The sequence below is a fragment of the Opisthocomus hoazin genome, chromosome 15 (assembly GCF_030867145.1).
Source record: "Opisthocomus hoazin isolate bOpiHoa1 chromosome 15, bOpiHoa1.hap1, whole genome shotgun sequence".
NCBI classification, from domain to species: Eukaryota; Metazoa; Chordata; class Aves; order Opisthocomiformes; family Opisthocomidae; genus Opisthocomus; species Opisthocomus hoazin.
The window spans coordinates 26,046,131-26,061,011 of NC_134428.1; the positions used below are offsets into that span (position 1 = coordinate 26,046,131).

The 14,881-nt window shown below is 51.9% G+C and overlaps 1 protein-coding gene across 3 annotated transcripts in view; it reads left to right on the forward strand.

Moving 5' to 3' along the window:
• USP31 (ubiquitin specific peptidase 31) overlaps positions 1-14,881 on the forward strand; it is a 58,744-nt gene that overhangs the window by 16,124 nt on the left and 27,739 nt on the right. The window contains exons 8-16 of one of the 3 annotated variants that reach the window (XR_012765553.1): positions 305-416; positions 1,008-1,102; positions 1,613-1,690; positions 2,177-2,306; positions 3,626-3,745; positions 3,921-4,146; positions 4,993-5,151; positions 5,874-6,026; positions 6,894-8,712. Coding sequence is in view for 2 of the 3 variants with exons in the window: in XM_075435917.1 (XP_075292032.1) it covers positions 305-416; positions 1,008-1,102; positions 1,613-1,690; positions 2,177-2,306; positions 3,626-3,745; positions 3,921-4,146; positions 4,993-5,151; positions 5,874-6,026; positions 6,894-8,437 (2,617 nt within the window). In the remaining variant the exon portion in view is untranslated. Of the gene's footprint in view, positions 1-304; positions 417-1,007; positions 1,103-1,612; positions 1,691-2,176; positions 2,307-3,625; positions 3,746-3,920; positions 4,147-4,992; positions 5,152-5,873; positions 6,027-6,893; positions 14,790-14,881 lie in introns of those variants that run through there. The other 2 variants (XM_075435917.1, XM_075435915.1) reach the window with 2 other exon arrangements.

Below are 14,881 nucleotides of genomic sequence, written 5' to 3' on the forward strand. Positions count from 1 at the left end.
GTCCCAGCCAGATAGTGGTTGCAAAGCTCTGCGGCCTGAAGCAAGCCGCCTGAGCATGGAGCAGGCCTGCAGCTGGTCAAAAAGGGCCCCTGCATGGGCAGCCCTTACAGCTTTCCTCGGAATTAAGCACCTCTGCTCCAGAGACAAGTTTTTAAATGCCTGTTTCTGGGGAGTTTCACCCAAAGCATGCCGAGCTCTGTAGGTGCTGAGTGAGGAGGAGAGTGGCACTGTCAGGGTTTGGGGATCTGACTGCCGAACAGGATAACCTTTTCCTTGCTCCCTCAAATGCTGCTCCTTCCTGTAGGTTTGGCTTGCCCTTTGTGTTGCACTTGGAAAAAACAATCGCTTGGGATATTCTGCAGAAGGAAATTCTGGAGAAGATGCAGTATTTCCTGCGGCCAGCAGCCTGCATGCAGGTGAGGCAAATGCTTCGTCTGGTTTGAGACTTCCAGCTCTGTGTGACGTGAGCTGAAGAGGAAGCCAGTTCTTTGGAGTGAGGGCTTCCCAGTACTTTGCGTAGTAATGTCGAAGTCAGATATTCCACCTCTTAGGTACTTTTGTCTGTTTGCGAAAGGTACAGTCAGATTAGACTGTTCGGGTGAAGAAGGTGCACCCTTCGCTTCCTTCCTTGGCCCCAAGAAGTACTTGCAAGATTAGTGCTGCTGTCTGCGCTGGAAATCCACTGGTCGGTGATGTTTGCCTAAAAAGCAGAAATGATTTCTTAGGGACTGCGTGTTTCTGATGAGGACTCTCTCTGAGAGCAGAGGGGTGAAGAGGGATGTCCCCTCTGGTCGCCGTAGAGGAGTTGTTGGGTGCAGAGCCTCGGTTGCTGTACCTCACCCTTCTGTTAGCTGCTTGTCCTAGGCATGTTTGAGACCTTGTGCATTTGCTTTCTTGTATAAAACACCCGTTCTAGGCTGAAGTGCGTGTCGGCGGGTGCTGAGAGCAGGTCTGCACGTAGGTGAGTTGGGTTTGAGTCACTGGGGTGGCTTTTCCTCTCTCTGCAGGTTTGCCCGTTCAGCTTGCGAGTGGTCACTGTTGTGGGCATAACGTACTTGCTACCTCAGGAGGAGCGGCCCCTCTGCCACCCCACAGTGGAAAGGTGAGTTGGTCCTCGCTCCAGGAGTGGCGAGAGGTTTGTCACCTGGGAACGTGGTGAGTCGCCAGGCAGAAAGGGACAGTCTTGGTGTGAATGTGTGGAACGGACGTCAGGGAAGCGACCGAGTGGCTTCAGGAAGCTGTGTGAGGATTGCCAAGCTGTGTGCCATGCCATCTGGAGTCTGTCCTCTCCTTGGAAATGGAGGAGAGAACGAAAGTATTACTCCCCCCATTTTTTTTTTTTAGTGACTTTTATTCTTTAGAAACTTTTGCAGATGCCTGTTCTGTAAAGAAGTATGAATTTATTTACAGAACTAATATACTTTGGTAAATGGAGTTTGCCAGCTTTACTATGTTCTTTGCTGTATGAATTCTTTTTACTTCTTTGCAAACTTGAGCTGTGTGGGAGTGGAGGAGGGATGAAGGGCTGGTGGAGAGAAGTTACATGCATGTAAAAGAGAACATAGACTTCAGACTGGGAGGTGGTCTAACTTCTGTCTGCTCCTCTCTCCAGGGCATTGAAGTCATGTGGACAGGGGGGAACTGCTCATGTGAAATTAGTGGTAGAATGGGACAAAGAAACTAAGGACTAGTAAGTATGAAGTAGAAAGCCTGGAAGTGTGCTCACATCGGGAGCTTGGCCCTGTCTGAATTGTGCACCCTTCAGCAAACATGAGACCCCCTCAGAAACTCCCCCTGTGCCCTGTCTGCAGGGACAGACTGTGGCTGGGTGCAGTACCCTTGCTCCAAGCTGGAGTAGTTTTCTTTGTAGTCGGGGTTTTGTGTTACGGGGCAGGCGTCTCGCCTGTGGCTCCTTCCCCCGCAAATCGTACTCACGTGAGAGTCTGTGGGCAGTGGGTACCCTTTTGTGTCTGAGCTAAGCGGGAGCGGGTGCCCGCTGAGGTGTTCACCCCTGCGTTCCGTTGTGTTGCCCTGGTGGGGTCTCGTGCCAGCCAGCCCTGGCTCACGTGTGGTGGGACAAGTCCAGGAAGGAGCTGCTGTTTGTACCTTCAGTGGGCTCCTGGCAGCCTGGGGAGCGGGTGGCTGTGCTGGTAAATGTGTTGTCTCCCGAATGCAGCTTGTTTGTGAATACAGAAGAGGAATATATTCCAGACTCGGAAAGCGTCCGCCAGCAGAGAGAGCTTCATCATCAACCTCAGACCTGCACTTTATCTCAGTGTTTCCAACTGTACACCAAAGAGGAACAGGTAGGGACAAGGCTGTGTAGTCACCAAGACGCAGGGTCTGGCTTGTCCATGTGCTGCCTGAACTCCCATACTCGGCAGAGTAGCTGTTTTCTGCAAACCCTGATTTGTTGAGATCGGAGAAGAAAGTTGTAACACCATGCTAGTTACCAGTCCTGCTAACAGAGTTCCTCTGCAGTGAGGGGAAAGGGGTTTTTTTGCCCCCCAGATGTCGATATGAGAACTTGCTCTTCTGTTCTGCAGTTTCCTCCCTGTGAAATAGCAATGTCTTTTTCTGGCATGCGTTACCAAGAGTTAGAACAGCGTGGCTTCTTCGTGGGAGCTTGCTGCTCTGTCTTGGAGCAGTTGTGTGCTTCCATGCCTGAGCAGGGCTGGAGCAGGCTCAAGGCATCCCCCATGGAGTGGGGCCCCCGAGTGTCAGCGCAGGGACTGCTGAGCCCCGTTCCCCAGAAGCGTGGCCGCTCTCCTCCTCCAGCTCAGCTCGTGGCGTGAGGAGGCTGAAGTGGCAGGAGGGACCGGGCAACCTAGAGACAGGTCTGGTCTGGCCCTTGCCTGGAACACATAAGCAATCTGCATTTCTTTGCCAGAGGTCCCTTATCTGCTGTAAAAAGGGATGGTCCTAGAGGTGAATTGCGGACCCATGATTGAGCTTTAGTATTTTTGGAGCCTCTCTTGTTGCTTCGTTCAGAGGTGAGAGAAAGGTTGTTTGGCAGCTTAAAGCGCTCTGGCTTCTGAGTTTTCTGAGCACTGGGCTGTGGAGGGAAGCGCATGTCATGTTCGTCTTTGAAAAGGCACATTCTCCTTGGTGGACAGTGAAAGTCTCTGCAGTTTATAACTCTGGGACACTGGGACACTGGAAGGCAGAGGGTTTCCAGAGGGCAGCCAGGTGTCAGATGAAATTCGAAGTGCACGGGTGGTCTTTCTGTTCTGATTCTTTCTTTGCTGCGGGTTTTCTTGTGAGAATACTTTTACTTGGGCTGCCAAGCCTGCCTGCTTTTTGCCTTTGTTTTTTCTTCTCCCGCACTTCAAAGGGATTGGAGTTTATAAGGTGGAAACAGCTTCTCTGCATAGCAGCATTGACTGGATTCTGTCCTGCAGTGGGAAGTGCCTCTTGCGTGAGGCGCACGTGTCTGTTTGCTTGTCACTATTTTGAAAAGCATTGTCAGAACCCTGCCCTTCCAGTGAGCTTGGTAAATGCTGGAGGTGGATGGGGTGCACGGGTTAGTGTCTGCGCTGGGCCTGGGGCAGCAGAGGGACGGTGGTGTAGTGAAAGCGGCCTTGGAATTTGGAAATTAATACCTGCTCATGCCCCTTCCTTGTAGCTTGCCCCAGATGACGCATGGCGATGCCCACACTGCAAGCAGCTGCAGCAGGGTAGCATCACACTGAGCCTCTGGACCTTACCTGATGTTCTCATCATACATCTCAAAAGGTTTAGACAGGTAAGGATGTCTGCAGTGATGCTGGAGGACTGCTGCTCAGGCAGGGAGTGACCTGATGTGCCCATCTCTTCAAAAGCAGCTCTTCTGCCCTATGCATTCCTCTCCTGGGTTTTGTTTTCCCCCAGCATGGTGGCCTCACTGCTACTGCAGCTCATGCTGTTCTCTGTTTATGCAGGAAGGAGACCGAAGGATGAAACTTCAGAACATGGTTAAATTCCCCCTGAGTGGCTTGGACATGACTCCTCATGTTGTTAAACGCAGTCAGAGCAGCTGGAGTCTGCCATCTCACTGGTCACCCTGGAGGAGACCTTACGGCCTCGGGAGGGATCCTGAGGACTACATCTATGACCTGTATGCTGTCTGCAATCATCATGGCACCATGCAAGGGGGACACTATACAGGCAAGTATCCTGCAATAGTGTGTATGTTAGATCCTTTCAGAAAGAAAAAGTTTATATTTTCTATTGAGTGTCCGTAACTACTTCATTTTTCTTGACAAAAGGACCTAACCCAGTTAACAAGGGCTGACTGTGTAGTACTGGAGGGGTAGCTTTTATGACTTTGAGGAATGGAACAAAGTTGACCCAAATGTCCTACTGTACGTTCCTTTCTCTATCTCTCTTTCCTTCAGAGTAATGTAGCCAGCCTTTCATGTTTCAGAAATGCTACTAGCCACTCAGCGCAGAACTTCTGTAGTTGCAAGAGGCTGTTTTACATAGGAGGTATTTGCACATGCCCTGTGTGCACAGCCAGTTTATGAACTCCTCTTTGCTTGTTCCAGCAGCTCCCAGAGCACCCAGAGATAGACACAGTTGCTTGGTGGCTCTAGGGATCTGCATGACTTCCCACAGCAGCCCAGAAAATGTGTGTGTCTGATTTTGCTCTGATGCACGTCTCTGGGCTGCGTTGTCCTGGGTGGGTTCAGTCAGAAGGAGATCCACTGGTGGAGGCAGACTGCTGCAGATAACAGAACATGAAGTGAATGGAGCCGCCCCGGATGGTGTTTTGTTCTGAGCAGTAGCGTCGGGCAAAGAAAACCCTGAACTCAGCTGTTTATTGTATCCTGGTGGTCTCAGGCCTCCATCTTGCCAGTCAGACTGGAAGATGATGTGTTGCGTGAATCGGTCTGTTCCTTTCATCCTCCTCCGAGGCCATCGGAGCAGATAAGCTCAAGTATAAGTTATCATACAGCAGACCTCAGAGTAGTAGGAGTGAGGAAGGTCTAACAGTAATGTGTTTTCTCTCAGCATATTGCAAAAACTCAGTTGATGGCCAGTGGTACTGCTTTGATGACAGTGATGTTCAGCAGCTTTCTGAAAACGAAGTCTGCAAGCAGACAGCTTATATTCTTTTCTACCAGAGACGCACAGCAATCCCGTCCTGGTCCGCGAACAGCTCTGTGGCAGGTAAGCCCCGCTGGCGTTGTCAAGGAGTGGTTGTCGTTTGTCTTTCATGGATAGTTTGTCCTTGTGGAGAATTTCCTGCCCAGCTCTGCTTGAGCCCCCGTTCTCTGTCCCAGGACTCAGTGAGGCTCGTCTGGATCTGCTGCTGTGCGTCAGAGGCCGTGGGAAACGTGGGAGTTCAGGCCAGTTGTGGCAAAGAGGCTGTGGAGGTGGGGGGACCCCTCTCCACCTCCGTGGTAATTGTGCTCAGAGCTGCCCTTGCCACATCTTTACGCCCTGGTTTTGACAGCTCATTCCCTCCAGCAGTGCCCGGGGTCTTGGGCGGGCAGCCAGCAGCTGAATGCGATGGTTGACTCCAGGGTGAGCTGGAGGCAGATGCAGGCCTGGTGACTTGCGGTCGGAGCGGAAAGGATTTGCACTGCGGTTTTGTGGCAGCTCAAGGACTGCCCCGTGTCTGCCTGCTGTCGCGCTGATTCTTTTGGTTCACGGTGCGTACCGGGACAAGTGCAATTCTGCCTTTCGCTTCTGACCACAACGATTTCATGAGAGTAAAGGCTGATTCCCTCGGCAGTGCCTGGATGCTGTGGCTGTGTGGGCCAGCTCCAGACTCCAGCTGTCTGACGAAGCCAGTGCGGTGCAGTATGAACCTGACTCTGTGGCCTTCAAGGTTTCACGTGTTCTGCAGCGGTGCTACTGGCCTGATGCCTGTGCCCAATTCCTTGCAGGCTCCACAAGCTCCTCGCTCTGCGAGCACTGGGTCAGCCGTCTTCCTGGTAGCAAGCAGCCCAGCATTGCTTCGGCAGCGTCGTCACGCCGCACGTCTCTGGCTTCGCTCTCAGAATCAGTAGAGCTGACCGGGGAAAGGAGTGAAGACGATGGTGTGTATCAGCGCTGCCGTGCGTGGGGGATACTGGGCCACGAGTCTTTTTGTTACAGGATCCCTACTAAAATAGCTGCAAACTATGTGGTTACAAGGGACAGTTACTCTAGCAGCTGGGGGGAGGCAGGCACTGTGTCGACAGGAGCAGATGGGTTCTGGCATGGGTGCTGTAGGCTGCTCCCAGGCAGGTGAAGGAGGTACACAGATTCACTTGTGTGTGGAAATAACCGTTCAGTTCCTGGCTTTGCCTGGCTCCTCCACCTAGTGCCGTATAACTTTTGAAAACATGGAGCTTCAGGGGTCAGTCTAAGCGTTTTGAAGCGAGTAGAGAGATGTCCCTGCAGCAGTGTTGTGGTAACTGTCAGATCTAGCCATGGTAGTCACGTTTCTAAAATGCTTCTTGCTGTACTTTGTGTTTGTAAATACAAATATATTGCTTGATCTAAAGAGGTAGGAATCCTACTTTGCCTTTTACAGGGCGGTATGGGAAAATACTCTTTCATGCAGAAAAATTTATTTCTGGGGGTACAATCGTAGTCATTGAAGTCATCGCTAGTTCCAAGGACTTCCAAGGTGCAGAGCCTGTGTTTGGTCTCCTGCTGCTCAGCGATGAGGAAAATCTGGATTTTCAGTTAGAAGTTTCAGAGAGTTGCTTCTGGCTGACCACTAGCAAACAACAGTTGTTGAATTCCTTATTCGGCGTTCATGGAAGAAGCTGTGCCTGCAGCAGGCATGAAGAGACAGGCGTACAAGGTGGTGTAGGGGGGCTGTCTGACTCTTGGGGAAACAGTGGCTGTGGATGGGTGGGATAAACTGACTGCAGGCTTGGCTTTCGTAGCGAGGATGTCGCTTTCTTTCTCTGCAGGAGGATTTTCGACTCGTCCCTTTGTCAGGAGTGTCCAGCGTCAGAGCTTGTCATCTAGATCTTCCGTCACCAGCCCGCTGGCAGTGAGTGAAAATGGTGTCAGGCCCTCGTGGTCGCTCTCTGCAAAACTGCAGTTGCGCTCCAACTCTCCATCCCGCTTCTCTGGAGAATCCCCTGTACATACCTCTACTTCCACCCTGGAGAAGATCGGGGAGGCTGCTGATGATAAAGTCTCCACCTCTTGCTTCGGCAGCCTGAGGAATCTCTCTAGCAGCTACTTGGAGCCCTGTGACGGCGGTCGGCGAGAGCACAGGACGGCTCGCAGAGCCCCCTTGGCTGTCATGGAAGGGGCATTCAGGGAAGAGTCTGTCATAAGGACATCTAGCTCAGATCTTTCAGATGGGTATGGTAAAAGCTCTGTGCAGCCAGACAGGAATCACCCTGCCTTGGACCCTTTTGATAACAACAATCAGATTGCCTTTGTTGATCAGAGTGATTCTGTGGATAGCTCTCCGGTCAAGGAGGTGAAAGCTCCCAGTGGGGCAGGGCTGGCTGCAGAGAAGGCAGATGGCACCCCTAAGAAAGTTCACAGCTCCAAGGGAGTTTCTGAGCCAGACAAAAGTTTGAGGAAGGGAAGGACAGTCTTACCTACCCAAGAGACCAAAGTCTCTCACTCTTCTCCTCCTCCACTAAGGAGTTCCCAGAAAGCTTCCCGGTCTAGAAGTAAGACGGACTCCTCTAGGGCCAGCGGGCGACACGGGTCTCCTGCTCCCACTCAGGCTAGGAGGGACCATAGCACGAAGCCCCTTGAGGTGGCTGTCCCATCAGCTCAACAGAAGCAAAGGTCAGGTTCTTCTCCCTCCTCCACAGCTGCCAAGAAACCCCCGTCAGGCTCATTGACTAAGGGCACTTCTGCTGGGAAGAGCCGGACTTCAGACCGAAGCCTCAGCAGGGAGGGCTCTAAGATAAGTCTGGGGTCGGACAAAACGAGCATTACCAGCAGTTCCAGAACGAGCTCCCCGCGGATAAGCCACTCTAGGAGCGACAGCAGGGCGGTAGACAGCAAGCACGTGCGGAGTTCCTCTATGGCCAACCTGCGGTCTCCAAATGTTGGTGTGCGTTCTGGTTTGAAGAGGGATAGCAAGTCAGAAGAGAAAGGATTGTCTTTCTTTAAATCAGCCTTGAGGCAGAAGGAGACCCGGAGGTCAGCAGACCTGGGAAAGACAACGATGCTCTCAAAAAAGACGGGGAGTGGCAGTTCCAAGTCAGGCAGTAAAAACGTGCTGGAAGACAAATCGGAGAAAGGTGTTGTCCCACCAGCCGCTCAAACCAATGCCAACGTTACCGCAAAAGAAAGACTTGTCCCAAAAGATGCCACACCCAACAAACATTCTCTGCTGTCCAGTCGCAAGTCCAAGTCTTCCCAGCCAGACCCCGGAGTCCAGTCTCCTCCTTCCAGTGGCAAGCAGTCTGCTGACAAGCCGCTGAAAAGGTTACCTTCCAGCATGCAGGTGTCTGTACGGCCTTCTCTGGACCCTCAGTGAAATGCTGCAATCCAGGTGTCTCTTTCTTCTGCTGAGAAGCTAATTTATTCTGAGCTCTTGTTTTTTTGTTCATGTGCCTAATGTATGTTTTGAGGAGAAGTGAACTGCAAGTTGTTAAAGCGCCTTTTGATTCTGCCATCAAACCAAATAGCCACAGGCGGCCAGCACTGATGCCAGTAGTCTAGCTGGAGTCGTTGAACGTGAATGCAGCTGTCCCTTAGCACTTGTACAGGAGTCTCTGTATGGAAAACGCAACAACTTTCTTCAGATTCGAGGTTTGAAATCTGAAACCCCGTTGTATTGACACTAGTGTGCTTTGTAGAGCTGTGAACTGATATTCCTTTGGTCTTGTTCTGAGCAGGCTGTGTCCACGCTGGTGTATGGCCTTGTTCTGAGCTGTGGAGGATGCGAAGGGAACTGGAGAGACTGCCGCTGCTTTATGCTCTCTCTCACCGCTCTCTCCCTGCTCCCCACCATTTTTCAGGCTTTCTAAAGGGCAATATTTCAACACTAATGTTGTTTCTCAGGTATATACTCAGCCAGTATAGGAGGGACTAGCATTAGTGGATGGACAGAGAGGTACCTGTGTGTATGAGTGTCTGTAACAGATTTCATTTGTGCATTCCAACAGCAGAAAGTTTTGGGTGGGTTTTTTTTTTTTTCCCCTCCATGAAATGTAACCTGTGGTTTTTGTTGCTGTGTCTATGAAGACTTTTACTCTGTTCATACGTAAGGCAACCTCTACCCTCTCCTCTTTCATTCTTTCTTTCTTGTGAAACACTATGCTAAGCCGCAGAAGACATCCCTAAGCAGCAGCTGGTTGCCAGCAGGTGCCTGTGGAAGTGCTGGGCGGGAGGTGGTGGCAGTGCCGTAGGAGAGCTGTCTGCGGGCACCTGGACGGCAGTGGTGCTGTCAGGGCCCCTGTTCAAACGCCTGAGAAGCAGCGTTGCCTAATGTGCTCCGATTCTTCATCAGAGTGGTGTGAATATAGCATCCGTTATTTATAGGAGTCGTGTTTAGATGAGCCAAGTGTCTTCTCTGCCTTCTCTGAGCAGGCGTTGAACGAGCTCCTTCGTGTGGGTTGGCGGGGCTGTACCAAAATACCACAGAGCGGTTTTTTAGCGTTCCCCAGAGCGTGGCTCCGTTCCTCCCTCCAGTGTGCTTCTCCCCTTCCCCGGCAGCCCTGGCTGCCACGTGTCTCTTGGCGCAGCCATCCCCGGCCGTCGTGTCTGGATCACAGCCTCCGTCAGGGTTAAAGCACTACAGCTCGCGACGTCTTTGTTTACATGCCCTGCTTACAGGGGAGATTCCTCAAGATCTTTGATTCCTCTGATAAGGCGGATTCCTCAAGTCCTTTTATATACATGTGGTGTAACATTTTTTAATTTCACGAGGGTTTATTAATGTGCTGCTTATCCTTTGTGTGCAGCAGCCATCTGTTGTGTGGGTCACGATGTGCGGCAGCTGGGCAGTGTGCTGGGCGTGCTCTTCTTCTGGGGGAGGTGTTTGCCTGTCGTACCGTCGTGTTTGGCAGAGCTTCTCCAGGCTTAGCTTGTGGACAGCCCTATTTGTGCGTCTCTCCTGTCACCGTAACAAACAGCCCTCCAACACGTGGTTGCTCTGAGCTACTCTGGCCCACCTCCTCTCTTGAGCTGATGTGCTGACCACCCTGCACGAAGCGCTGCCCGCAGGTCTGCTGGCGTGGTGCTGCTCCGTGGCCACTCCTGATGCTCGCCTCGCCAGACGCCCGCAGCGCGCCTTGGAGAGACGTGTTTGGGGTGGCTGACACCTTGGAGAACGGGCCGGTGTGTGTGGAGCTGAGCCGGGGTGCCACAGAGCTCGGGTCGCACGTGGTGGTGAGCCTGCCTGGAGCGTCGCCCGCGCTCGGTCCCAGCAGCAGTGCCAGCAGCCTGCGTGTTTTAACAACGTGCTGCACGCTGTGCCCTGGACTCTGTTCTTACACCTGAACGTAACCATCTTCCTGATGCATTTCTTCTCCTGGGTGTTGTTTCAGTCTCATTTATTGCAGCAACAAGAAGCAAGGATTGCACTACTTGCTTCTTAAATGTATGACTTGGATTATTCTTGGATTATCTTTTTTTATATCCAGCAGAGCAGATAAGACTTGCTTCAAATTGTAGTATTTAAATTACTCCCTGAAATGTTGATGTTGAAGTATTTGTTTAAGGTTTTATCTGTATTAAGGTCTTGCACTGTGTTGGCCTTTCTCTTGTAACAACTCTTCTAGCAAGAATGTAATTCTGGTAGCTAGTGCTAACCTGGCTTGGTATCTTTTAATAGACAGGACCTAGTTTTCTGTGCGTTCTGCCATGGCACATTTGTGAAAGGTTATTTTTATCAAGCGACACTTTCTTTTCATGCCATCGTTCACGGAAGAAGTTTAGACTGGAAGCTAGTGTATGGTTTCTGAGGTGGTTTTGCTCCTGGATTGCATGCCTGGGCAGAAGGAAATCTTGAAGCCATGTCCAGACGGGCGTTTTAGCTGAACGCCAGTTCAAGATGTTTGTATTTGGGCATGAGAAGGGTCAGCAGAGCTCCCACCTGGACAAAACGGGAGTGGGAGGTCCTGGTGCCAGGCGTTCCAGCAGCCGATGGTAAGAGCAGTCAAACCTCTGCAATCCCATGATTTGCAATTTAGCTCTTTCTGTGTATTCACCATAATTCCTGATGGAAATTGCTGCCAGCTCCAGCGCTATCTACTCTGCGTGTGCCGCCACGCTGGATGTCCTACCTGTCCCTCCGGCGCACGGGCAGACGAGCACGGAGCGGGCACAAGGGGCTGTGCTGACCGTGCCCTCCTCTTGCAGCAGACGAGACGCTGCGCTGCTGTGGGCCGCCGGCACGTGGTGTGTTCTCCGGCTCAGAGGGTCCTCAAGCAAGATGTTCTGACTCGGAAGGGCGCACCGTGGTTCTTGCTGAATGCAAGGCACGCGCCGGGCAGAGTGTGCAAAGCTGCCCGTGCAGGACCTGGAAGGGGCAGTGCCCGTGCTTGTGGCTGTGTCGGTTCTGCAACAAAGCAGCTTGGAAGGCAGCCGTTTGCTGCCGCTCTGCGTCTCTGCTGTTGGTGTCTGGGATTTCCAGCAGCGTGCGAACTCCCTTGCGCAGGAGGGGGTTGAAGGGTGTGGGTGCAGGAGGCAGCAGTGTCGGCTGTGAGTGTGAAACCAAGGCTGGCTGCTGTCAGTGACGTAGAGTAAACCTTTGTGGAACGGAGTGTGGGTTGTTGCGGGCCCTACTTAGCGATTCGGGGAAAAGCAACGTCAGTCTACTCTCCCTGCTTTATGCAGGCTTGTTTCTTAGCCCTTTCGTGCGTAGGAATTCCTGTCTGTGTGTTGCGTTGTCCGGATGTAAGGATGCTGCATGGTGCGAGGGAACACTCCAGAGGGGTCTTCCAAGTCCTGGGTGCCAACACCACCTCGGCTTTCTGCGCTGATCCTGGAAGCGGTGAAGGCCTGAGGCTGTTCTGAGGCAGCCGTTGGTAGGTGGTCAGCTCTTCGCTTGAAATTCGGGTTTGGCTTCAGAAGCACTCGTGCCTTTGGAGGCGGTGGGCTCTGCCTTCTCCAGAAGTCACGCTGGCTGGGGATCCCTGCGAGGTCTGGACGTCCCGTGGCCGCACGTCCGAGCGGGAGGGAGCGGCTGCCATCGGGGTGGAGCGGCCACGGCGTGGCTGCCTGCGGGCTGGGCTGTCCTGGCGGGGGGACCGGGGAGTTCGGGACCCCGGAGCTGCGGATCCTGAAGCAGAGGTTCACAGGGCAGCCGCACGCTGCTGAGAAACGCCGGGGGAGGGGGAGGTCCAGCACCGTCCCCCTCCTCACGCAGCCCTGCGAGCTCCAAGAGCAAGCAGGCTTCAAGCCCTCCGCAGGGTTCCATGGTGTGTTTCCATCAGCTGCGTCGGCCGCGTGTAACTGTTTCACACCGCGTCTCTCGTCCCACACCGGCTCTGTTCTGGTCACAGCCCTCTGGGCGCGGGAGAGCAGCGCCTTCGTCCAGTGCTAGATTCCTGCTGGAGTCACCTACAGAAATTATTTTTACCCTTTTTGGGCTGCGTCTTTTGGATAGTGTTTAGTAGTATACAAATTATAAGCACATTTTCAATGACGTGTGTTGAAGAGGCGCCTTTTATTTGTACTAATCACATTTGATAGACAATTTGGTGCCAGTCTGTAACTTGTGTCTCACTTTGGGTGTATAAATTGTTAACCCTTTCGAACTTATCAGATATGGCTAAATTAAAAAAAAAAGATGCTTAGGATAGAAAATTAGCAGCTTAATTACAGTACACTTATTCCACTGTAAGTGCCCTCATCCGTCTAGCTGCAGGGTTGTTTGCTTTCCAAAGCTGAAACTTGAGCATGACAGCAATTGTTTTCCTCAGTACCAAGGCGGTTTGCATGGCAGTTCTCTCGCTGTACCCACCTGCATGCACTGACTGACTATGCAAGCGTCCGACGCGGGCCGCAGACCGTGCTTGCGGTGTCGGAAGCTGCTAGGTAGGCTCCGGAGCTGCTTGCTCTGTACCTCCGTTTCTCCGTGCGGCTGCGTGTCAGCACGTGGGAGCATGTCCCTGGGTTCCTGCTTTGTTTGCACATCTTTGAGTCTTTCCTTTGCGGAATTCTGCATTACTGACGAGGCTGGAGTGTAGCATAACGACAAAGGGATCCGAAGTGTTGAAATGAGAACAAACTGGTTTTCTATATTGTGTTGTTTTTTCTTTTTTTAACAGGGAAATCCCGATCAGTGTTCTCTATGTAGCCTGCCATTTCCCATGTAACTTTAGTGACGCGTTCTACGTTGCGAGAAGAGGCAGTCACCTGTAGCCATAGGAGCACTCAGAAAAAAGAGGTTTTGTTGAATTTCCGTGCTAAGGGAGCAGTTGCCAGTTGCCAGCACGCTGCCCGCGCTGGCAGCGGGGCTGCTGCCTGCCTCCCTGGGAAGAGCCGTGCTGCCCGCTGGGGTGGCTGCGCTGCCCGCGTGCGCCGGAGCCGCGGTGGTGTCGGCGTTGGCGCCGTGCTCCCGTTCGGCTGCAGAGCCCCCCGGGTGCTGGGGGCACGGCGGGGCCGGTGCGGGGCCAGGCTGCGGGCAGAGCGGGCACTGCCTGCCTGGGCGGCTGGCGGGGTCTCGCAAGGGTTGGCAGGGGCTGGGGGCCCGGGCTGCTCCCGGGGTGCCCGGCCGTGCCCCCCGCCCCGCAGCACCCCTGTCCTCACCGGGTGCCCGGGCTGAGCTGTGCCGCGGTGCCCGCTCCCCCCGGGCGCTGTGCCCGTCCCCTCGGCCAGCCTGCACGGAGAGGGTTTGGAAACAGCATTCCAAATAGTTTCACTGTTATCTTTTTTTTATCTTTATCATTTGCCTACTAATCCAAAATAATTTGGCGGTATCTAATGTTATCTGTGGAGGGAACTGAAATTTAGTTTTAATCTGTGGTGAGATGAAAGTTCTACATGTTTTTCTTAATAAAAGCACCGTAAAGCATTTACTATTAGGAGCTTTATTTTGTAAAATAAAAGTACCTGAAGACTTGTACAATATCTATATTAGGTCTAAAGGTTTAGGGAGTCTTCTATTTTTTAAAGGCGATAGCACTCAATTTATCTGCAAATAGTGTTTTTTAAAGGACACAGATTAAAACTAAGTGTAAACACAAATTCCGTTTCACTCTCGGCCCCGCAGCACAAACGCATTGCAAGAAGGTGGTGTTAGGTTTGTGCGGCACTTGTGCAGTGCAATAAGAAACCCTTCGTAGGTGCTACATTGCCTTGGGTAGGGTGACAAGGGAATACAGGCTACAAGGGGCTCGATGATTGTCTTGTGGCCTTCCAAGTATTAATTTGTACAGATTTGCTCACCAACTGTGCCTCACCATTGGTTAAAATTGAATTTTAAGTCCTGTTGCAAATGCAGTTTCTCTTCTGGACACGATGTCAGATTTTACACTGGAATATCTACAGTTCTAAAAACTGCATGTCACACCACTGTACGCTGATACTGGGACGTGGGGCTTGCCCACACCTTTGATATTCTCTTCTGTATTTTAATGTTTTTGAACTGTACAGTAATCTGGAAAGCAGGCTGTCTTTACTTGGGATTGAACATTGTACCATAAATTTTAAATTATTTGAGGACAAGTGCATGAGACTGTGTCAATGCCTTTTATTATTTATTTGTATGTTTTATTATTCAAGGTGTATGCACTTTTAATATGCAGAATTTATATTTTTATGTTAAAAACCATTTTCTTTCAGAAAGAAGAGTTTGAATATGAGGAATTGGAATTAAGTGCAAAAAGGGGAATATGTAATAAAATACAATAAATTTATTACTAGGCATCCTGCCTGAGCGAGCGTTTTTCCAGGTCGGCACCGTCGCCTGACCGGGAGGCAGCGGCTGCGCTCGCGACTGCTCCAGCCTGGCCGTGCTCTCGGGCTGCCG